The 22321-nt window shown below is 57.2% G+C and overlaps 3 protein-coding genes across 8 annotated transcripts; 2 read left to right on the forward strand and 1 right to left on the reverse strand.

Moving 5' to 3' along the window:
* Positions 1-38: 38 nt before the first annotated feature.
* Positions 39-20098, forward strand: GTF3C1 (general transcription factor IIIC subunit 1). Of its 5 annotated transcripts, none has more exons than XM_070761564.1 (37): positions 39-276; positions 377-580; positions 1232-1405; positions 1906-2049; positions 2146-2242; positions 3409-3532; positions 3887-4045; positions 4706-4821; positions 4922-5270; positions 6019-6185; positions 6413-6552; positions 6671-6824; positions 7433-7536; positions 7840-8003; positions 8107-8328; positions 8697-8842; positions 9008-9105; positions 10065-10161; positions 10767-10944; positions 11110-11254; positions 11497-11632; positions 11873-11954; positions 12234-12425; positions 14344-14501; positions 14614-14756; positions 14995-15076; positions 15812-15924; positions 16209-16271; positions 16447-16540; positions 16790-16962; positions 17059-17343; positions 17482-17744; positions 17831-18105; positions 18411-18867; positions 19075-19114; positions 19516-19705; positions 19853-20098. In XM_070761564.1, exons 1-37 carry the CDS (start codon positions 56-58, stop codon positions 20072-20074), a joined length of 6171 nt encoding a protein of 2056 aa, XP_070617665.1. In that variant the 5' UTR covers positions 39-55; the 3' UTR covers positions 20075-20098. The 5 variants fall into 5 exon arrangements, with proteins under 5 accessions (XP_070617665.1, XP_070617666.1, XP_070617667.1 ...); XM_070761565.1 differs by having other exon boundaries at positions 19519-19705; XM_070761566.1 differs by having other exon boundaries at positions 6022-6185.
* Positions 20099-20130: 32 nt separating this feature from the next.
* Positions 20131-20814, reverse strand: POLR3K (RNA polymerase III subunit K). Its single transcript, XM_070761595.1, has 3 exons — positions 20537-20814; positions 20369-20456; positions 20131-20290 (listed from the first exon to the last, which is right to left on the reverse strand). Exons 1-3 carry the CDS (start codon positions 20645-20647, stop codon positions 20163-20165), a joined length of 327 nt encoding a protein of 108 aa, XP_070617696.1. The 5' UTR covers positions 20648-20814; the 3' UTR covers positions 20131-20162.
* SNRNP25 (small nuclear ribonucleoprotein U11/U12 subunit 25) lies at positions 20631-21699 on the forward strand. 2 transcript variants are annotated; one of them, XM_070761590.1, is made up of 5 exons: positions 20631-20833; positions 20910-21006; positions 21097-21277; positions 21358-21423; positions 21608-21699. In XM_070761590.1, exons 1-4 carry the CDS (start codon positions 20720-20722, stop codon positions 21410-21412), a joined length of 447 nt encoding a protein of 148 aa, XP_070617691.1. In that variant the 5' UTR covers positions 20631-20719; the 3' UTR covers positions 21413-21423; positions 21608-21699. The 2 variants fall into 2 exon arrangements, with proteins under 2 accessions (XP_070617691.1, XP_070617690.1); XM_070761589.1 differs by having other exon boundaries at positions 21358-21699.
* Positions 21700-22321: the final 622 nt, after the last annotated feature.

Genomic DNA, 22321 nt, shown 5'->3' on the forward strand with positions numbered 1-22321 from the left:
CGCGCGCCTCGGCGTCACTTCCTGCGCGCCGCCGCCCATCGGGCGCCGGGCAGCCATGGAGGCGCTGTGGGCCGCGCTGGACGAGGTGGCCCTGGAGGGGCTGGACGGCGTCACCCTCGGCGCGCTCTGGGACCGGCTGGCGGGCCGCGGGCCGCCCTTCCCGCTGCCCCTGGAGCCGGGCACCCGGCAGCTGCTGTGGGCCACGCTGGCTGCGCAGGCCGAGCTCCGCTTCCACCTGCTGCCCCAGCCGCGCCCGCCGCTGCACCTCTTCGACCGGTGAGGCCTGGCCGGGGCGCCGGCGGGGAGTGCGGGGGCGGAGGGCGCCTGGCTCGGCCGGTGGAGGCGCGGGCGGGTCGTGACTAACGTTCGTTCCCAGCTACGAGGAAATCGACCTTGAGACGGGGATTCTGGAGACCAAGCGGGACCCCGTCCCATTAAGCGACATTTACCCGGTGCATATGGTTTTGGACGAGGGCGTGCAGGGCTCCTGCCAGTATTTGAAAGAGAGACTGGACATTACTGATCGGGTCAGGACGAAGGACATGCAGCCCAGTTGCACCTACGCGGAGGCTTATGAGAAGTGAGTAGGCTTTGATTGCTGCGGGCCTCTTCTTTTTAATACCCACGTGCACTTCGTTTGCTTGTCCTGTTTAGAAGGAAATGGCCCCCGACCACCAAACAAGTAATAAGCAGCCCAACGAAGGGATCCCCAAGGCAGTTCCCACCAAGGCTGAAAGGGCAGGCCGCTAGAATAGTAAATGAGGACAAACTGCTCTCCCTGCCGGCACTAATACCTAGTTACCTAGTTGGGGTAATGAAAGGTCTGTAAGAAAAGAACCCAACTCAGAGAGCAATGAGGACCCCACATGTGTGTCTGGATGGAGCTTATTCCAAAGGGCAGGAATAAACCAGACTCTGGGTGCCACCAAATTGTATTCTTCTAATTTATGGAACCTGAAGTGTACCCGTTCAGCTTGATTGAATTGGACAGGCGTAGATAACTGAAGATAAGTGATGGCCATGGGGGGCTTTAAAGGTGTGATCACCAGAAGCAAAATGACAGTTTCCCATTAATTGGTGGGCTGTGGGAGGAATTGTCATTGCATTGTCTGCTTGTGGTTGATGTGGTCTATCTACAATTCAGGAGGCTGGTGACAATATTGCTGGAGAACAGAAAGTGCTGTCTGTCTTTTGGGGATTCTCAAAGTGAACTCTTCTTTTTACTTTGCAGTTGGGGAGAGAAGCTGGTCATTGTTGCCTCCCAGGTATTGCGCCACAGGGCACTAATAGATTGGGAAGGGGATCCAGACTTAAAGCTTCCAGACTTCTCTTACTGCATTTTGGAGCGATTAGGACGAGCTCGCTGGCAAGGAGAGCTCCAAAAAGACCTCAGTGTGGCTTTTAAGTAAGTTGGCTTATTTTGGACCAGCTGTTGTTATAATGCCAGAAAAGGAAAGTTCTATGCATAGATATTCCCACAGATGTAAAGAGCTGCTTAACTCGGGGATTAAATACTGTACTGTCTTAATTTGGTTTGCTATTGAAATATTTTACAACCTAATTATGGCTGCAGCTTCTCTGTTAGCCTGGAGGATGCTTCCTTTCAGAGGGAAGCATAAAATATTGCTATAACAACGGGGAGAATATTATCCCTGGGAATTCTCTCACTTTGAGCCAAAGTTCAGTTTCATTGTAGTGCAAAACCTTTGAGGCAAGGGACCATCACTTTTGTCACCTTAAGATTTAGGCTATTTAAAAAATTTAGTTGATGCAGAAATGTAGACTCTTGTTTGCCTTCTTCCAGTTTTTGTTATAAAGGAGGGTTGGTGTGGTGTGGTGGTGGTGGGGTGTTAGCTGCTGTACCATCGTTATGTTCCAAACACGATGGAGGCTATTTTTTTATAGGGTGGATGCTGGGAAGCTTCACTATCACCGAAAAGTCCTGATTCAAAACGGGCTGATCTCTATGCAGTCCCACGTGATTAGGTTGCCCTCAGGGATCCAGCAGCACTCCATCCTTCTGCTCCTCAGCCGCTTCCATATTGACCGGTATGCCCTTGGCAAGTTCCACCTTGAGATTTCAGTTGTGCTCCTCTCGGACTCTTGAGCGCGTTTGAAAGCCCCATGTTGCGTCTTGGATTTTAGGAGGAGCAAATACGATATTCTTATGGAGAAGCTCTCTGGCATGCTGAGCAGCCGGCCAGGTCAGATGGAAACACTGGGCAACATAAAGGAGGAACTGGTAAGATTTAGAGCTTTTGAAATCAAAGACTGTGCCTGTGAGTGCGGGGTATCTTTGGCAGCATTTGCCTCTTCACTGGGCAGAATCTTCCAACCTGGCTCCTGTTCTTCAAAGCACTAGAAGCATCAGAGATGTCTGTCCTGGAGATCACACAAATCCTGGGGATTGTCTGCAGCTTTAACAAAAGCTTGAGGCAGAGGTTCCGCTCTAGGATCTCCACGAGTCCCTTATTTTATTTCTGTACAGCTTCCTGCTGGAGATTCTTACATGCATTTCTGCTTTTTCCACCTCTTTCCAAAAATCTCCTGTCTCCAAACCTTGGAAGTCATGGGCACAAACAAATTTCCAGCCCCGTTTGTTAGTGTCCAAGCAGTAGTTGAATCCCTGCTGTTGCTAGGCCCTTGGTAGCCAACTCAAACTGAATGCAAGGTCCCCATCTCTAATACAAGTTAACAAAAGAGTAAAAAATAAGGTACACTAGCAACTAGGTTCCTTTTATCTTACAATCCAGTGTATGTATCTATCCCAGAAGGTTTCCTGTTCTATCCAGTGAACTGGTAAGCCTGCTGCTCTCTTCCTGGGTAACCAAGGGGGCTCTTTCTCATTCAGAACTCTTGTGAAGCTCTGAATAGGCACTTGTGGAGACTGTGCGTGTGCATGCGTGCGTGCAGGTGTGCCCTCATGTCCTTATCGGCTCCTTCCATGTATGAGCTGGACTTCATCGGTTGGGAGTATTTCTCGAGCCCTGGAGGCCGATTCCACATTTCTGTCGGCACCAAGCAGATAGTGTCTTTGGTTGGAGAATATTCTGCCTTGCTTTTCCTTACATGGTTGTTATTGCAGCATTGTAATAAAATACTCGGAGAGGTGTTTTGGAATAGCTGCTGGTAAATTAAAGTTACTTTCATTGGAATGGTGTATGTTTGCGATAGAGAATGAAAGAGAGCATAAATTGGAAATATATCAAGAAGCCCAAAATAGCATTAAGTTTTCATTAATTTTGTTCCAAAATGTATGAATGTGGGAAAATTGTACTTTGGGTGTGTCTTAGCTAACTGACACTGGGCAGGTGCGAAATCTTGGCTGATAGGGAAAAGTCCATATTTGCTGAAGCCTTCAATGCCCCCTCTCCCCCTCCTCCCCCTCCCCCTCTGGCTGCTGTGCAGGGTCTCTGTGAAAAAACCTTTAAGCGCCTCTATCAGTACATGCTGAATGCCAACCTGGGGAAGATGGTCTCTGTGCCGCTGCAGGACGTGTGTTCTGACGGGAGGCCTGTCAAGACAAAGAAGGGTGAGTGAGGGGCACCTGTGACTTTCCTGAGGATTTAGAGCTGACCGGAGGGCACACGCCAGACTTTAAAGCCATCGCACAGGCTTCTCCCCGCCCGCAGTGGCCTCCCTGGCCTTGAGCTGACTCCTCGGGGCCTTTGGGAGGTGCTGGGCGCAGGAACAAGCGTCTGGGGCTGCAGCAGGACTGTCAGGGTGCCCGGGGAGGGGTCAGGGGGGGCCAAGGTAGAAGTGGGTTTCTTTGGCAGGAATTAACTTGGGCTGCCACGCTGTGTCTTCGGTGCAAGGACTGGGGGCGACTGCGCAGAGTGTCTCCAGCCATTTATTCCTTCATCCTTTGGGGTTTATTTGCTCCCAGGGACTCAGATCATGGTCCGTTGTTTGAAGCTAGTGAAAGAATATCAAAAGAAGGTGGCTGACTTCCACGATGAGGACGAAGAGGAAATTATTGCCAAAACTGTGCAGCCAGTGGACATTGTGTTTGAAAAGGACATGCTGGCACAAGCCTATGAGCTGAGTGAGTCTTGTCTGGCGCCATCTTTGGTTGGGTCCTTGTGGGAAAGGGACCACTCGGTGCTCATGAAATCCAGTCTTAGTTTTTCAGCACAGTTTGGATTCAGATGTTCAGAGTGGAACAGATTCTTGTTTATTTGTTGGGTCTGTAAGGCAGCCAGTTCTTGGCAGTACACAATGTGGCTTCACAGTAGCATAACAGAAATATAGGAGGCTTTCAGCTTATCTAATAAGGTCCATGAACATGGGACACAAGATTGGCACTTGTCCACCTGCAGGCAGGACCCCCTGGATTAGCCACCTACCCTTCTTTCTAGCTGGAATGCTTCTCCCCAGACCCCAAGTGGGGGAGGGACAGGTCTCTTCACTCTCCCAGGAACTGTCCGGAGCAGGACTGCCAGCCCACCCGTAGGGGTCTCTTTTCTGCGTCCAGGTCCACCAGTGAGGGCTTAAGGCCTGGCAGCCCACCTTCCGCAGAACCAGGGCCGATGCTCCAGGGGGACATTCCTGGCCTGTGGTCCCCCCTGGCAGGAAGAGGCGGGCCAGTAGCTAAAGGTGGGCCTGGCATGGCTGAGGCCTGAAACGTTGCTGACCCAGCTCATGCTGAGGCTGGACTTGGTGCTCTCCTTCCAATTGGCTCATTCCCACTTTCTCTGCCCCACAGTTGAAAGCTGGGGGACCAAAGGTATTTCTCAGGCAGAGCTTCGAGCTGCGATGAATGTGGGAAAGCTGGAAGCCCGGATGCTGTGCCGCTTGTTGGAGAGATACAAAGTGGTCAAGGTAATACTCTGGAAGCCATTTTGTGGTCAGTAAAAGCAGGGGTTGCCCTGTTTCCCAAAGAAGCCGCTTTGAGGCCACAGCCCTGCTCCTTCTTGTTCAGGGGTTCATGGAGGACGAGGGCAGGCAGCGGACGACCAAATACATAGCACGGACGTATGCAGAGCAGAGCGACCTGAGCCAGCAGTTTGAGCGGGAGAAGGCTCGCAGTGAGCAGCTGGCTCAGGCCAGCCCAGCTTTTGCACCGGACGACCCCTTGCCTGGAGAACGGCTTTCACTGGCGGAGGAAGAGGAGGAGGAGGAAGAGGAGGAGGAGGAGGAGGAAGGACAGGCAGTCCTCCTGGAACTGGAGAAGGAAGAGGAAGAGAAAGACGGTGCAAGGCGGAAGAAGGCCCTGCCTGGGCTTGACTTTGAAGGTGGCGGTGGGCTTTGCCAGTCAGCAAGAAAGAAAGGTATCGAATGGGCTTTGCGTGTTGCCCGGGCAGAGGGCACCGAAAGTGTTGGAGATGAAGAATGTTTCCTTTTCCCTAGGAAAACCCAAATCTTCCCTTGAGGTGTCCCTGGCCACCTCTTTATTATTATTATTTTATTATTATTATTTATTAGATTTGTATGCCGCCCCTCTCTGTAGACTCTTGCCATGATGGCATCAGCTTGTGCCAGGGACCCTGTTCCGTTGTTCTCAATGCAACCAGTGTAAACCCGGCCTCTGAGTTTGGGGCACTGGGAAAATTGCCAGGCTCTGAAACGAGATACTAACTGAGGATATTAGCTCAGGAGAGGAGGCTCTGGGCCCTTTCTGAAAAATTGGACTTGCTCAGAGCATCTTCCACTATTATGGCCAATACAAGATGGTAAACATACCTAAGACACCCCCCTCCCCAGCAACAACCCTGTGAGGTGGGATAAGAGAGAATGGCCAAAATTCACTCCGGCATCCACCCAGCCGAAGGGAGACTTAAAACTCCCTCCCTCCTGATTTTTAGGTCAATGCCTTCTCCGCTACCCCAGACCAACTGACTATTAAAGTGGAACGTTGTCCCCCCGTGTTTTAAGGGCAGATTGTTTGCCAATGCTTGCTTGCTTTGGATTCAATTCCTGGCTCAGCAAAGGGGGGGGGGGCTCCCCTTCTCTTTCGGCAACAAAGCTCTGTGGAAACCGCCACTCACTCGGGGGGGGGGGGTGTCCTTCTTCCCAAAGCAGCCAGGAAGAAGAGGTCATCTCTGCTCCCCCTGGAATACTTGGAAGGCCGGGATTCTGCTCCGGAGTGGCTCAGGTCAGAAGCCAGCCCCTCCAGCTGTGCCCGTTTCAAAGCTGTCTCTGGGGATGCAGCCGTGGTTGAAGAGGTCCTGCCGGAAACCCTCAAAGTAAGAGTCCAGGGCTTGCGAGACGGGGAGGGCCGGGGGCTCCCTTCAGCCCAGGCCTAGACAGGCCCCCTAGGCACGGGCAGGCGGAGCCCAGCAGACCCTGGCCCACTTGCTGTCTTTCTCGGGGGGCTCCACTCCGGGGTCCTCTTGAAGGTGGGGCCTCACCAGATTCATCGGCTTTTAACCGGCCTTTCCTCCGCTCCCGTTTTCTGACCTTGTCCGAGAAGACTTGTGATGAGAGGAAGAGAGAGAGGAGCTCGCAGGCCGCCCCGGCGGAGCGAGGCCACGAGACCTACCGCCTGCTGAAGCGCAGGAACCTCATCATTGAGGCCGTGCGGAACCTGCGCTTGATCGAGAGCTTGTTCATGTAAGTGGGAGGGGCGGAGGGGCTTGTGCCACCCCTCTCCCTGCTGAGGGGGGGGGGGTCCTCTCCTTTGGCCGGCCCTGCAGGAAGGACTCCCCGGCCGGGTGCCTCCCTCTCTCAGGCTTCAGAAAATGATCATGGACCAGGAGAAGCAGGAAGGGGTCGCCACCAGGTGCTGCAAGAAGTCCATTGTCCGCTTGGTCCAGAGGCTCTCGCAGGAAGGCCTCCTCCGCCTCTTCCGCACGACGGTCATCCAGGACGGCATCAGCCGCAAGGTAGCCCCCCCCCTTCCCGAAACGCTGAGGAGAAGAGCAAGAAAGACCCTTCTCTGTTCCTCTCTCTCTCCCCCCCCCAACCCTCCAGAGACAGTCTGGCCGGTCCGAGGGAAGGAGGCCGGGCACTCAGAGCCAGCTCAGCCGGGAATTTTCTGGTCAACTACTTCAGATTTTTTTTTTTTTCAAATGAAGAAGCGATTTGACTTTGAAAGGAGGAAGCAGCCTGTTCTCCCCAGGGCCCAAGGCCCCTCATCGCTCTGGGCCCCTCCTGCTTAGCTTGCGGAGGGTGGGGCTGTGAGGCAGGTTTGGGGATTGGCTGCCCCCACCCCCCACCCGGAGGGCTCTGTCCCCGCTGGAGAATGGAAAGGTCAGAGAGAGCCAGGCTGCTTGGTGGTCAAGGCACCCGGCTAGAAGGGGAGGCTGGGAGTTCTAGCCTGCCTTAGCCAGGTGACTTTGGAGCGGTCCCTTGGCCCTGTCTGCTTCACGGGGTGATGGTTATGGGGGAAACAGGAGGAGGACGTTGTGTTGACAGGTTTGCTATCTAGAGTTTTATAAACATAATAAAGGTGATCAATAAATAAATGTCCTCTGGACTGTTTTCTTGACAGGTGGAATTTGTGGTTGATCCGTCCGTGACTCCAGGTGACCCGCTGGTGAAAAGCGCCATTGAGCAAGTGCGTTTCCGAATCTCCAATTCAAGTTCTGTGAGCAGGCAAGTTCCCAGAGGCCTGGCCGAAGCGAGCAACGGCTGCCCAGCGAGGCCCAGGAGGTTCAGAGAGTCTGTCATTGGCTCCTCTCCTGGTGGCGCTCTTTCCCCCGGCGGACGGGCTGTCCTGCGTTTCAGTTTGCAGAGACTTTGAGAGTCCTCCCCTTGGCAGCCTCTTGCCAGGCCAACTGACCCACCCTTGAGAATTAGCTGGCAAGAGCTGCCCTGGCCTTGCAGTTCACTGGCCACAGTGGAATTTCTCTCCAGGCAGCAGCTTCTTGAAGCCCAGGTCTTGCTCCTCTTTCCCAGGGTTAAAGTCCAGCAGGTGCCATTGTCTCCGGACCCAAAGGGGCAGGAGCCTGGAGCCGAGACCAGCCTGAAGGAGAGGGACGGCGGGGGGGCTTTTCCTTGCCAGAGCGAAAGAGCTGGTGAGAAGGTGCGCGTGGCCAAGTTCAACTACCATCCCGTTACAGGTAACAGGCCCTTTGCTGCTCTGCCCGGGTGTAGTGGGAGGGGGCCAAGGGGGCTGCACTTCGAAACACAGCAACAGGGGTTTGGCCCTGGGTTCCTTTCCAGTGCCAGGCCTGGGTCGCTCCCTGGGTTTCCTACCCAAAATGCCGCGCTTGAAGACGACACACCTCTTTGTCTGGTACCTGGTCTACGGACATCCGGCCAGCTCGCAGAGGAAGAGACCTGGCGGTGACCGGCTGGCAGAGGACACGGGCTCTCCATTCGAGGCGCCGGCCGACAAGGAGGCTCCTGCCCGAGAAGGAAGTCGGGGACCTGGGGAGCAGACAGGTAGAGACCCAGCTCAGAACCAGGGGTCCGAGGAGGAGTCTGCGCCAGGCCCAGGACATGTTTCCCAACCTATGCACGGCTTAGCTGAGGCCGTCCCCTCCGACAGAGCTGGCTCAATTCTGTCACGGGCAGCTTCCTGCTCAGGGGACATGGCGGCCTCCATCACGTGTCCCCTCCCGCTCCCGTTGGAGCCAGTTCCGCCTCCCAAAATTTAGGCAGCCAGGCCTGTCTTGGTCAGCAGCACATCTTCCAGCGTCCTTGCCTGTTTCAATAAAGGCCAGGTGAAAACAGTGACCCTCCTTTCCTCCGGGGGGCTGACCCTCCCCTGGATGAAATGACCAGAGCCCCACACCCCTTCTCCCTTGCAGTGTACGTGGATGAGGCCTCCTGGAAGCGGCACATCCCCCCTCTGCCCGTCCACCGGGAGTTTGGGCACGGCTGGGCGCTTGTCAGTGACCTTCTCCTCGGTCTGCCTCTGTCCATCTTTGTCCAGATAGTGCAAGTCAGCTATAAGGTGAGGGGCTTTGAAATCAGAACTCTTCAGGAGCGAGCGCACTTGACCCCAGGACTTTTCTGGGAGGGCAGAGCGGGGCACTAGTGGGCCTTCAAAGCCCCCCCCCCCCCCTGTGCTTGGCCCTCAGCTGCCAATCTTGCTCTCTGCTGTATGAAATCGATATAGGTAGACAACCTGGAAGATTATCTGATGGACTCTCGGAGGAAACACACGCTGGTCAGAAACCTCCCCAGATCCATTCGGCAGCAGCTCGTTTACAAGCGGTGGGTTCCGGTTCATGGGGGCTCTTCCAGGAAAGGGGGGAGGGGGCCGCTGCTCAACGGGGGGCTCTCCTGGCACTCCTTTGGTTCTAGATAGGTGCAGAATTTCGGCAAGGGCAGCTGACCGATAGGACCTGCCCTGAAATGTCCTTATCTCCGAGGGGATGATCTTGGTGATTCCATGGCCAGGACTTATCCCTTGACCAACTTGATTAATTGGCCCATTGATTGTGGTCTGAGTGACCACAGATTTTCTGTAGGAAGACCTTTCCCCCAGTGCGGTCCTTCAGACTCCCCATAGCCCCCTCCTCTCCACTGTAGCTGCTGGTTGTCACCGTCTTCTCTTCCCCGGCATCAGAGCCCCCTCCAGAGTTGTGGGTCTGAGTAGGGTCACTTGAGGCTGGCCCTTTGTGTCTGGAGAAATAGAACCCTTCATTGGCCAAGGAAGAACTGTGTGGCTGCAGAGTCCTGCACTGCTGACCCTCAAGAGCAACGTGCTACAATTTTGCTGAGTTGGAAATTAATCGAGCAGGTGCAGCTGCCACATATTGGGGTCTTGTGCCTCATGTGGACTTGAACTTAGACCTTGCGCTTGGGTGGCTTGGATGTGCTTGGCCTTTAGAGCTGACTTTGGTTTAAGTCAACAATAGAGATACTTGGCTGATTTCGTACAATTGAGAAACAGCCCGCGAGGGGCTCCTACGGGAACGGTCAGGAACGCAGTTCCCCACCCCCAGAGCCCCCAATGTGCACCGAAAGATGTTGAAACAAAATGCGTAAGCCACGGCCACAGAGTGGTAGTAAAACATTTGGTAGCCCATCGCTGGAAACAGCCCAATAATTTTAAGCTGCAATTTATTTATTTATTCATTTATTAGATTTGTATGCCGCCCTTCTCCGTAGACTCAGGGCGGCTAACCACAATAACGAAACAACGTGTAACTTGCAATGTGTCACTACAGGCGGTACATCTTTTCGGTAATGGAAAGCCTGCAGCGGTTATGCTACATGGGATTGCTGCAGTTCGGCCCCACGGAGAAATTCCAAGAAAAAGATCAGGTAACGATTTCTGTACTGTTCTTCTGGAACTGATGCCAGGGAATGGGCTTCCGACAAGAACAGTGGTGTCGCGTTCCAAGTTGAAGACTTGAGTGCCGATTGTGACAGACCATAGTTGGAAAGAGGTTCCCTTCCTCAGATGCACAAAACATGATGTTCTAAAGGCGACTCTGACCTCAGTTGAAATGTCTGTTCAATTAACAGCTGGATAGTGAAGCAATTGGTTTATGAAAGGCCATCAAGTTGGCATTGCCTTTTAGAGGGACCCTGTAGACAGGCTGCTTCCCCAGCAGGCACCTCCAGGGGTCCAGTGGCTGCAGACGAGTCCATCTGTCCTGCTGCTCCTGGCCATTCCCTTCCGCCCAGTGTTGCAAACATCTCAGGAGAACTGGGCCTTGGTGCAATGTTGAGCTTAGGCATCGCTGACGAGGTCATCAAAGCCTCATTATACTACACAGGAACCGATGCTCCAGCTGGAGACGGTCAAAAGGTGCTCACGAGAGTGACCAGGTGCCTTTGCTTCTCTTAGAACAAAACTGGGTGTCAGGATGGCTGGTCTGCCCGTTGCAGGGGCTTTGATCTGAGCATTGTCCATCCTCATGCAGGTGTTTGTGTACTTGAAGAAAAATGCGGTGATTGTGGACACCACCACCTGTGAACCTCATTACAACCTGGCTCAAAGCAGCCGCCCATTTGACAAGCGCTGTTACACCCTGGACACGCTCCTGGACGTGGAGAACTACTGGTTCGACCTGCAATACGTCTGCCTCAACACCCCCCTTGGTATGATGCTGGCAGCCGGCCAACCCTGCTTCCACGGTCGGTGGATGGATGGCCATCCCTGGCCTCTGCCCCTCCCTCTGTCCCCCCCCCCCCCCCGCCAGTGGGTCGGTTTGTGATCTGGCTGCTGGCTGTGCCCCTGCTGACCGTCTCTGTCGGCTGCTTCAGGGATTATTCGGCAGCCCCGGGCCAAAAGGAGTGGCGGTCCAGTGGGGGAGACGGGCGAGGTTTCCTCGGATGTAGCCCTGGAACAAGAGTCAGCAGCCCACAAGCACAACCTGGAGCGCAAGTGTGCCATGCTGTTATACACAACGTACGTCTCGTGCTGTGAAGGGCTGGGCCGCCTTTGCCTGGAGACGTGGGGTGCGGGGGCAGGCTCTGAGCCGGCCCTCTCGGGGGAGGGAGGGGTGCTGCCCTCACCCCTGGGCGGCTGCTTACACTTTCCGTTCTGCTAACGGGTGGGGGGGGGCAGGGGGGGCAGATGGAGGTGGCGTTGCCCCTCCTCCACCCGGACGTGGGAGAAGAGTTGCTGACGTGGCGGTCGCTTCCCCCCAGAGGGCGCCGAGAGGTGGAGGACGAGGGCTCTGTCCCCGGGGATGGGCTCGGGGCCGGTGGCCTGGACTCCAGCTTTTACAGCCACCTGAAACGCAACTGGATCTGGACAAGCTACATCATTAGCAAGGCCCGGAAGGTGAGGCTTCTGGGGATGGCAGATTGCCCACCCTGCCCTTCCTAGTTCAGGGGCTCTGTAGGACCCCCGGGGGCAGCACAGACCTCTCAGCGGTGGGGGAGGGGTCCCGTCTGGGTGGTTCCCCTGGGGGGAGGGGGAAGAGAGGGAAAGATGAGGGCGCCCACCACCCTGAATTGGTTCCGCCACCTTGGCTCTCCTCTTCTCCCACTAACTCCCCCCCCCCCCGTTCTTTCCCCCCAGGAAAACGCCGCTTCTGAAGGTGGGCCCATGGTCAGACTGCAGACCTTTCTGCCCAGGCGCCCCCTGCCCCTTGGCCCTGCAGGTGAGGAGACCACAAGGAGGCTTAGCACCCGGAGGGCGGTTTGGGAAGGGTCTTCTCGGATGCCCCAGGTGGGATGGAGATGACGGGACTTCTTCCTGGGACTGCCAGACCTGAAAAGATCGGATCAAGTCGTGTTTCAGTGACCAAACCCTCTGCCTGGCGGTCTCTCTTGAATGCCCGGTTGGTCTCTTCCCAAAATGTGGATAGCAGACGGTGGGAAGGCGTGGTTGGGGGCGTCTCTCCTCGCTGTCCTTCAGTCTTTCTTGTCTTCCCCCCCAGGTGCCCCCGGCGCTCTCTGGAAAGAGAGTTTGTTAGCGTCAGAGCCTGGTCTGCAGAGGGAAGACCTGGCCATTGAGAAGGAGTCGAATCTGGACCGAAGCCAGCGGGTGAGGGGGGGCAGGAGTCAGAAGAGGAAGCGGCTGAAGAAGGACGCGGCGGCGAAGAAGACGAAGAAAAGGAGGAGGAAGAGAGGTAATGCACCAGAGCTCTGTGGATGTAATGGTTCATGGCTGAAAATTGTTGGAATGCCCCTTTTACCACAAGTCTGGGCAGCATATACATATATATATATATAAGTGATCCCTCGATTTTCGCGATCTCGATCTTCGCGAAATGCTATATCGCGATTTTTCCCACCCGATGACGTCACTCCCTTCCTTTCTCATCTTTCTTTCTCTCTTTCTCTATCTTGCTTCTTCCTCGCTCACACACTCTTCCTCCCTCTCTCATCTCTTTCTTTCCTTCTCTCTCTTTCTCTATCTCTCCCCCTCTTGCTGGCGGGCGGCGGGCGGGCGAGCGGGGGCATCAGCGAGGAGCCGGGGTTTCCCCTTTGCGTGGGCGGCGGGGAAACCCCGATCTTCGTCTGCTCGCTGCTGCTGCGCTGCCGAGCAGATCAGCTGCTGGGCGGCCGCAGCAGCAGCGAGCAGACGAAGATCGGGGTTTCCCCGCCGCCCACGCAAACTCCACCATCTGCGCATGCGCGGCCATGGAAAAAAGGGCGCGCATGCGCAGATAATGTTTTTACTTCCGCAACCCTACATCGCGAAAAATCGATTATCGCGAGGGGTCTTGGAACGGAACCCTCGCGATAATCGAGGGATCACTGTATACACATATAGGTGAAACTCAAAAAATTAGAATACTGTGCAAAAGTTCATTTATTTCAGTAATGCAATTTAAAAGGTGAAATGTAATGTGTGAGAGAGACTCATTCTGTGCAAGGCGAGAGAGTCCAAGCTGTGATTTGTCACAATTGTGATGATTATGCAGCTCATGAAAACCCCAAATCCACCATCTCAGAAAATTGGAATATTACATGCAATCAATAAAACAAGGATTGTACATAGAACAGTATCAGGCCTCTGGAAAGTATAAGCATGCGCATGTTTGGGCCCCTTGTGCAGCCAACACTGCCTCAATGCGGTGTAGAGTGGGAACCTATGGAAGCCCAGTGGACCAACACCAGCGGATGTCATGGCTCCCCAAACCAACACAGACTGTGGACACTTCACATTGGGCCTCAGGCCTCTGGCCGGGTGTGGGCCTCTCCATTCTCCCTCCCTCCTCTGGGTCCTTGGTTTCCAAATGGGGTGCAAAGGTTTCCAGGGTCTGTGTGGATGTGGGGAGCCATGACATCTGCTGGTGTTGGTCCACTGGGCTTCTATAGGTTCGGGGTCAATGCTGCTGTCGAACCAGGAGACTTTGGAGCACTCCACGCTTCCTTCCGCAGACGAGCTTTACGGGGATGGTGACTTAAATTTTCCAGCAAGGCTGGGCACCTGCCCACACTGCCCAAAGCACCAAAACCTGGTTCAATGACCGTGGGATTCCTGCGCTTGATTGGCCAGCAAAGTCGCCTGACCTGAACCCCATAGAGAATCTATGGGGCCTTGCCGAGAGAGAGATGAGAGACGTGAGACCAAACAACTCAGAAGAGCTGAGGGCCGCGGTGGAAGCGCCCTGGTCTCCCACAGCAGCCCAGCAGAGCCACAGGCTGAGAGCGTCCATGCCATGGCGCATTGAGGCAGTAATGGCTGCAGAAGGGGCCCAAACCAAGTGCCGAGCACATGCGCATATTGCTCTATGTACAGCCCTTGTTTTATTGATCGCATGTAATATTCTAATTTCCTGAGATGGTGGATTTGGGGTTTTCATGAGCTGTGCCCCATCGTCATCATCACAACTGTGACAAATCTCGCCTTGCACGTAGTGAGTCTCTCTCACCCGTTACGTTTCACCTTTTAAGTTGCATTAATGAAATAAATGAGCTTTTGAACAGTATTCTAACTTTTCAAGTTTCACCTGGGCAGTTAAAAATAAGCTCTGCCTCCCTCGGACTGGTGCCCCACCGGTTTTCGAAGCCTGGTTTGCTTTCCCTCCTCCTGCCCAGGCGAAACCCCCCAGGCCAAGAGCCCAAAGCTGCGCTACCACGATGAGGTGGACCGGAGGGCTCTGCAGAGGATGACCCGCCTGCGGGTGATGTGGACCGTGCAGGAGGACAGCCTGCTGATGCTCTGCCGCATTGCCAGCAACGTTCTGAATGCCAAGGTAGTGGCCGGCCCAGCCTCTAGGGGGCATCGCCGTTGCCGGCCCCCGCGGCCCTGGGAGGAGGGAGCGGAGGCGAGACTCTGGACTTGAGCCGCTCTTTTGCGCCGGGCAGGTGAAGGGGCCGTTCGTCCCCTGGCAGGTGGTCCGAGACATCATGCACGGCAGCTTTGAGGAGTCGCTGGACAAGACCTCCCATTCCGTGGGGCGGAGGGCTCGCTACATTGTCAAAAACCCCCAGACCTACCTCAACTACAAGTGAGGCTTTGCTCGAAGCAGCTTTGGAAAGTTATGCGTCTGTGGAGGGGGGGGGGGATCCCGAGCTTCCTCGGGGCTTTGCTCTCTGACCTCCAGCAAGCCCCCTGCCCGGCATCTGCCAAGGTCTTTCCAGAGGGGGCAGCCAGCACTGCTGCCTGCTGTGGGGGAGAGGGCAGCTCCTGGGGAGGGGGGGAGGGAGGGGCCCACCAGGGAGTGGCCGGCCTTTTCTCTTTCGCAGAGTTTGCCTTGCTGAAGTCTACCAGGACAGAGCTCTGATCGAGGACTTCATGCACAGGAAGAGCGACTACCAGGAGGCCAAGGTGGGAAAAGGCAGCTGGAGGAGATGGTTCTCTCCTGGACTCTCTCCCCACAAAGGCCGAAGCAGGAGCGGGAGGGGGGAAGACGGCCCCTCCCCCCCACGGCCTGCTAATTCTTTTCCTCCAGCAGTTGGTCCAAAGGATCCCACCCGAGATCCGGCCGATGCCCCCACAGACCCTGCCCCCGTTTTCAGTCCTGCTGCAGCTGCTCCCTGGGGTGTCAGGGCTCTTGAGGCAGAATGACCGGGGGGGGGGGGGCGCACTGCTTGCCTGACCCCTCTAACACCCCCTGGAGCCTTCGCTTCCTCTCCAGCGCAGCCGCCGCCGAGTCTCTCGCGCCTCTTTCCAAGGGAGCAGAAGAAAACCATGTCCAGTCGGTCACTTCCCAGAGCTGCGTTCTGCCCCAGCTACGGACCAGGAAAAACATAGCACACACACATGTATTTAATTGATTGACCACTGCTAATAAACTGCCTCAGTAGCGTTCACCCGCAAATCAATCTGAAATCCGTTTTCTGTTAATTATACGGCACTAAGAGCGGGCCTGAGCCCATCGAGTCAGGAAGCCCAGCCCAGCCCTCGGCCCTTGGCCCTGGAGGTCGCAGGAGGTTGGCACGATGCCTGCGATGGGTCCACAAAAGAGACCAGGCCAACTGCCCAAGGAGCTTGGGTTCCACCTTTGTTGGGGAGGGGCTGCCAGCTGCCGGCTCCTAAGGCCCCTGGTGTCCTTGTCCCAAGGTTTGTTCCGAAGAGTTCAAGGCCTTTGTGGAGAGGCTGAAGGAGAAGTTCAGCTCCACGCTGGGGAACCCCAGGCCTGCCATCCCGGACACCTTGCAGGACCTGTTCCTCAGGTGGGGGGCATTTTAGGGGCTCTTCATTGGGGGGCGGGGGGCAACTGCCATTGTTTCTCGTCCCCTTGCTGCTTTCTCCTTCCCGGGCGGCCTTTTGGTTTTAGCGCCACTAGACGGCGCAGGGGGGAGTGTGCTGGGCGTGGAGGGGTGTCCGCTCCAGGGGGCAGGGGTCTCCTTCAGCCCTCCTGCTGCCACGTGGCTGCTTCCCGGCTCAGGAGCAGGGCCTGCAATGCCTGGGGTGCCCAGCCTGATGTGAGGGGGCGTCCTGCGGGTTCTTTCTCCAGGTTCCGGGTCCTGGCAATTGGGAATGAAACCAGCTGTGGCAGAAAAGAAGACGAATTGTCCAGGTGAGGCCCCTCCCCAACACCTGGCCCCCATAAGAGGAGAGGGGGGGTTGAAACCCTGTGGATGGGCCAGCCAAGAGGGCCGGGGCGAGGCTTCTCCCTTCAGGGAACTGCGGAGCCTGCCTTGGCCTCTGGGCTGGGGCTAAAGCGGTGGCCTCCCTCTTCCTCTTCCTCTCAGCGTGGCCGACATCCACTTCCTGGTGCTGCAGAACCTGATCCAGAGCACCCTGGCGCTCTCCAACAACCAGATGAAATCCTTCCAGTCCTTCCAGGTGAGAATAGCAGAGTGGGCTTCACGGGATACCGGCCAGTGGGGTGGGAGGTAGAGACCAGGCCTGCTGGGCAGCAGAGAATGCTTTAGGCCACCCACCCACCCACCCCATCCGGACGCCCCTCTGCCTCCCTCTGGGGCACTGGGTCTGCTAGGACTCTGCAGGGGCCGGAGGGAGGGTCTGGACTGAGCGCCCCCTCCTGCCCAGGGGCCCTGCAGAGAGCGCTGAAAGGGGCCTCTCCCCCGGCAGACCTTCCGCCTCTACCGGGACTATCAGGACGACACCCTGGTGAGGGCCTTCCTGGACTGCCAGAAGAGGAGCCTGGTGAACCGCCGCCGGGGAAACCACAGCCTGGGCCCCAAGAAGAGCCGGGCCCTCCCCTTTGTGCCCATGTCCTACCAGCTCTCTCAGAGCTACTACAGGTGGGTGCGGCCCACCTGAGCTGGCAGGGCTGGCCAGGGAGGGGCTCCGGCCCAAACCTCTGCTTGCATGTCCGCCTCTTCTCTCCCCCCCCCCAGAGTGTTCACCTGGCGGTTTCCCAGCAGCCTTTGCAGCGAATCTTACCAGTTCCTCTTAAAGCTGAAAGAAGCCGGAAGACAGGACGCCGTGTCCAGCTTTTCCCTGAAGGATCCCGAGAGCCTCCCTGAGGCCGAGAGGGTCCTCTTCCCTCTGGACGGGCCCGGAGGCTACTGCTGCGCTCTGCTGGCCCTCTTCTCCCTCGGCCTGGTCTCGGTAGACGTGGCAATCCCCGAGCAGATTGTGGTGGTGGACAGCACCATGGTGGAGAACGAAGTCATCAAGAGGTGGGTAGGAAGCCCCGGTCCCCACACGGACCTTTCACCACGGAATTCCTCCCAACCTCAGCGGGCTGCCCTCCTCCGCTTGCTGGACCAAGCAGGACTCCAGCCTGCCGGCCTTTCACTGCCCCCTGCCCCTTGCAGCCTAGGGAAAGACGGGCTGGAGGAGGACGAGGAGGACGAGGAGGAGGAGGACGTGGAGGAGACCCAGGCCCACAAGCGGCCGATTGAGGTGAAAGCCCACCAGGCTTCACGCACCAACTACCTGCTCATGAGAGGCTATTGTGCCCCAGGGATCATCAACACTCGGAACTTGAGTCCCACAGACAATATTGTGGTCAACTCCTGCCAGGTGAAAGTCAGACTCCGAGCCACAGCTGCCCACAACGGCCTCTTGGCCGAAGAAGGTGAGTCCCCTGGGTAAGTGGCCCACCATCGTTTCTCCTTCCTCCTGCTCCCCGTCAGCCGAAGGGCTCCTGTTCTGTGCCCGCAGCCCCACCGGACCTGGACAGCATGCCGGTCGGAGCCTCTTGCCTGCCCAGCTCCTTCACCAAGTGTCTCAGGGTCCCAGAAGAGGAGGAGCCGAGACGTCCGTTGCTGGACCGCTACAGCCACAGCCCTGGCGATGCTGCCGCAGCCCTTGAAATCTTCTCTGCCATAGAGGCCACGTCACACTTTGGGGTGGACCAGGTGAATCTGGCCAAACAGTTCCAGCGTTACGAAGAAGCTGTCCCTGGGCGCTCGGGGGTCTTGCGGAGTTACCTTCAGGTTGGTAGGGGCGAGTGGGAGCTCCTCTGCTGACCAAGGGCTGTCCTGGAGCACGTCAGAGTCCTTCCGTCCTGCCCCCTTCTGGCTGGGGGTGGGGTGGACGTGGTCCCATTGGTAGACGTGCACTGGCTTCTTGTATATCTCACCTGGTTCTTTTGCTTAAAATTGTCAGCGTCCAGCGTTGCCTCGGAGTCAGGCAGCCTCTAAACCTAGTGGAATGAACGAATGCAGCAGCTGAGCACGTGGGGGGGTGGGGGTGGGGTGAATTTCCCCATCCTTTCACTGTCTGCAACTTTCCCATCTAGGACCTTCTCGATTTGGAGCAGGTGTTGGAAGTGGGTGGGAAAACTCCACGGCTGGTGGCAAAGAGGTTTGTAGGTCCGTGGCTGCTGCACTCCGTGGACCTCAAGGGCCTCAGTCGGAGCCTGCCGGGCCCAGAGCCGCCTACCAAGAGGGGCCGTGCTGGAGAGGGAGGAGAGGGAGCCTCCTCTGCTGCAGCCCGAAAGGAAGAACCAGCCAGCAAAAGGCCAAGGGGAGAGGCTGGACCCCCAGAAACATTCTCCTCGAGCTCCCCACGCTTGGAGGGAGCCAGGACCCCTGTGGCGCAAGGAGGGGCTGGCACCGTCTCCTCTAGGGGGAAAGCCACGCCCCTCCCGGGCAGAGAAGCCTCAGACGGGGGAATGGCCAGCCAGGAGCCCCACCGGGAGGACGACGATGACGACGATGACCTCTCATTCCAAGAGGAGAGCGAACCTCTCGGCGGTAAGCTTGGAGCCCCCCTGAACTGCACTGAGACCCTCCATAAAGGAAACAAGAATTGCTGGGAGGGACTGGAGTAGCCTGCTGGTGGGCGGTGGGTGGGGGTCTTTGTCTCAAGGCTGAAATGGAACAGGGGAACCTCCCCAGTCAGCTAAACCCTGTCCAGTCATTCAGTAGAACTAAGATGGGGTTTCTGTGGCTCTTCCCCAGGATGTGCGACCGGGCAGTCTCTTCGGGCTGAAACAAGGCGGTAAGCATGCAGATAAATCACACGTTGTAGCTGTTGTGTTTGTTGTGCAATTGCGAAACAGCAAGGATAACCTGAAAACAAGTGCTTTCACTTAGGTCTAGAATTCCCCACAGCAGGAGCTTCTGTTTCTCACTTAGTTGTAGGGAGAGCAAGGTGTGCGTGAAATAACTTTCTCTGGATTAATTTCCAGAGTTTATGAAAAGTGTTCTGTGCAGATACGGCGAAGAGGGCAAAGCAAGGGGGGGGGGGGGGGCTCTCTGCTTCCCACATGCCAGAGACGCCTCTTATTTGATGGGAGTGGAATTAAGAGGGAGGGCAGACAGGACAAGGGTGCACCGCAGGTATTGGGTGCAGCATCTTCATCAACATTTCCCAATACTAGGAGGGGGCTTTCTCCTAAGCAGGGGCAGCATCAGCTTTGTGGGGCGGCCCTGGCGCATCGTGGACGGCAGCCTGAACAAGCCAGTGTGCAAAGGGATCATGGAAGGGGTGCTGGGCCACATTATGACCAAGCCTGGCATCACCGAAGCAGCCCTGCAGCACCACTACCTGGGCGTCCTGCAGCCGGTGGCTCTCCTGGAGATCCTACAGGTGGGTGTGCTTGGCTCTTCCTTCTGAGGGGGACTGGGAAGGGCAAAGAGATGGGGGGCAGCTGGCAAGGCCCCCACCCCACGCCTCCAAAACTACTTTCCCCAGCTGACCCACGGCCCTCTTGTCTCCATCCCACCCACCCCGCAGGCTCTGGAGTCTCTCGGCTGCGTCCGGAAGTCCCACTTCGCCAGGCCCAGCACCGCCTCCCTCTTCTCCAAGCCCGCCCGGGAAGAAGTGCTCGCGGGCAGCAAGCTGTGTGACACCCCAGCTGCCTTCTACGAGCCGGCCCTCGACTGCACCCTGAAGATGGGCCGCGTCTTCCCCTACGAACTGAACTGGAACAAGTGGGGCACCCCTGCGAACGAATAAAGCAGTTTTATTGAAGCGAGAAAACCCCCCCCCGCCGTGGCTCTGTCCTTTTGTCCGTCCGTCCGTCCGTCCGTTCATGTGGGCCTGCTCAGTCCCGCCAGCGGTGGCCGCACTGGCCGCTGCAGCACTTGTAGAAGGTGGTCATGGGCTCGTCGGCTGAGCGCGTCTGCAGCTGCATGAAGTAGGCGCGCGGGTGGCCGCACTTGGGACAGGTCTCTGGGGGGGGAGAGGGGGCGGTCAGCTGGGCAGGGAGAGAGGGAGGGGCCGGCCCCGCCCCCAGCCCCGCCCACGTACCTGCGGTGGAGTCCACGTTTTCCCAGGCGGCGGCCCCGCCCAGCACGTCGTCCACTTCCTTCAGCTTCGGGTAGCGCCGGCTCGTCACCTGGCAACGCGGGGGGGGGAGGGTGAGCGGGGGGGGAGGCGCGCGGGAGGGGAGGGGGGCCCGCCCGCCCGGGCACCCACCTTGCGCGTGACGTTGCGCACGTAGGGGCAGGTGGTGCAAGCGAAGCGGTGGCAGCGGGCGCCCTCCTCGGCCACCAGCACATTCCCGCAGGCCGGGCAGAAGAGCAGCATCGCGGCGCGCCTCGGTCGTCCGCTTGCGCACGCGCGAGATAGAGGCCACTTCCGCTTCCGGCCACCGCGATAATGATGATGATGGAGGAGGAGGAGGAGGAGGCGCACGCGGAGGTGGTGGCCCGCTGGCAGGCCGGCCTGGCGCGGCTCGTCAGGGACCCTCTGCTGTGCGACCTACCGGCGCAGGTAAGCGGCCGCGGGGGCGGGCAAGGGACGCCGTAGCCGACGGCTCACGCAGCGCATGCGCGCGGTGCCCCTGCAGGTGACCCCCGAGGAGATCTGCTCGCAGGTGGCGCTCGAGTATGGCCAGGCTATGACGGTGCGCGTGCGCAGAGTTGACGCCCCCGAGGCGCCCATGCGTAAGTCGCGGATGGGGGCGGACGGGCGGGGTCGGGGCGCCCCCCTGCGGCCACCGCCGGGACGCCCAGCCGCTGCTCCTCTCCCGGCAGCCGTGGTGGTGGTGCAGAGCGCGACGGTGCTGGAGCTGAAGAAGGCGCTGCGGCGGTTCGTGCAGCTGCGGCAGGAGCGCCAGGGCGGCGCGCGGCACCTCAGCTGGAAGTACGTCTGGCGGACCTACGGGCTGACCTTCGGCGCAGAGAAGCTGGCGGACGACGGCAGGAAGCTGCGCGAGTGAGTGGCGGGAGGGCGGGCGGGGGGCGCTCCCGAGGGTGGGGGGAGCCGCACCCACCACCTGCCTCTGCCGCCTCCAGGTACGGGATTCGCAACCGGGATGAGGTCAGTTTCGTGAAAAAGCTCCGGCCGTGAGCTCCCGCCAGGCAAGTCCGGCTTCTGGCCCCTCCCTTGGCCGCCCCGTCCCTCTTCTCAAGGCTGCCTGACCTCGAGGGGGCCCTTGGGGGCCAGGGATCAGCTTCCTTCCTGGTGCCTTCAGAGGGGGAGGCGGCATCCCTTGTGCTCAGTTATGCACATGTGGGACAGTTGTACACATTTCTTTTTGTTCAGTGACCCAGAAACCACATTTGAAAAAGGTATCAATGAATGTGGAGCAAGAAATAGCCAACCAGTAACATTAAAATTTCATAAATTGTAATAAACGGGACGTTTTTTCTATTAAATTAACATTTATCCAATTACTCAGACACACACGCAGTTACCTCTGCACTCAATGGCACCATGTGCAGCCTCAGTAGAATGTGAACCTACAAGCGATGCGGGCGGTTAACCTACTTGATTGATGCCATGCGATCAGGGAAGGCCTGCAGTCTTTGGCGCTCCTGCCGTGCCCTCCCTGTGGCCGTCAACATGAGATTCCGCTTTTGCAGTGAGTGAAATGTTGCGTGAAGGCACACAAGCGAGATTTTGGCGATCCCCCCCCAATGTGCCCCCGCGCAAGATTTCACTTATGCACAGAAGCAAAAAATCTCTGAAATCTCGCTCGTGAGCGCCTTCACCCAAGATTTTGCTTGCAGCACAAGCACAGAAGCGAAATCTCACGCATGGGGGGGGCGCATGCACACAACCCCAAAATCGCTACTGGTAGCAGGCCATCATTGCATGGGATTGTCCACTCATAGTGGCCACACGGATTTTCTTCATAGTGAAGAAACACCTGCACTGGTTCTCTACACATTCCAACAAAATACAAGCAGTGGAAGTGATGTGCCGGTGCCTGGAGGCTGTTGGGGACTGGATGGGTGTCAACAAACTCAAACTCAA

This window comes from Erythrolamprus reginae, chromosome 9, assembly GCF_031021105.1.
Source record: "Erythrolamprus reginae isolate rEryReg1 chromosome 9, rEryReg1.hap1, whole genome shotgun sequence".
NCBI classification, from domain to species: Eukaryota; Metazoa; Chordata; class Lepidosauria; order Squamata; family Dipsadidae; genus Erythrolamprus; species Erythrolamprus reginae.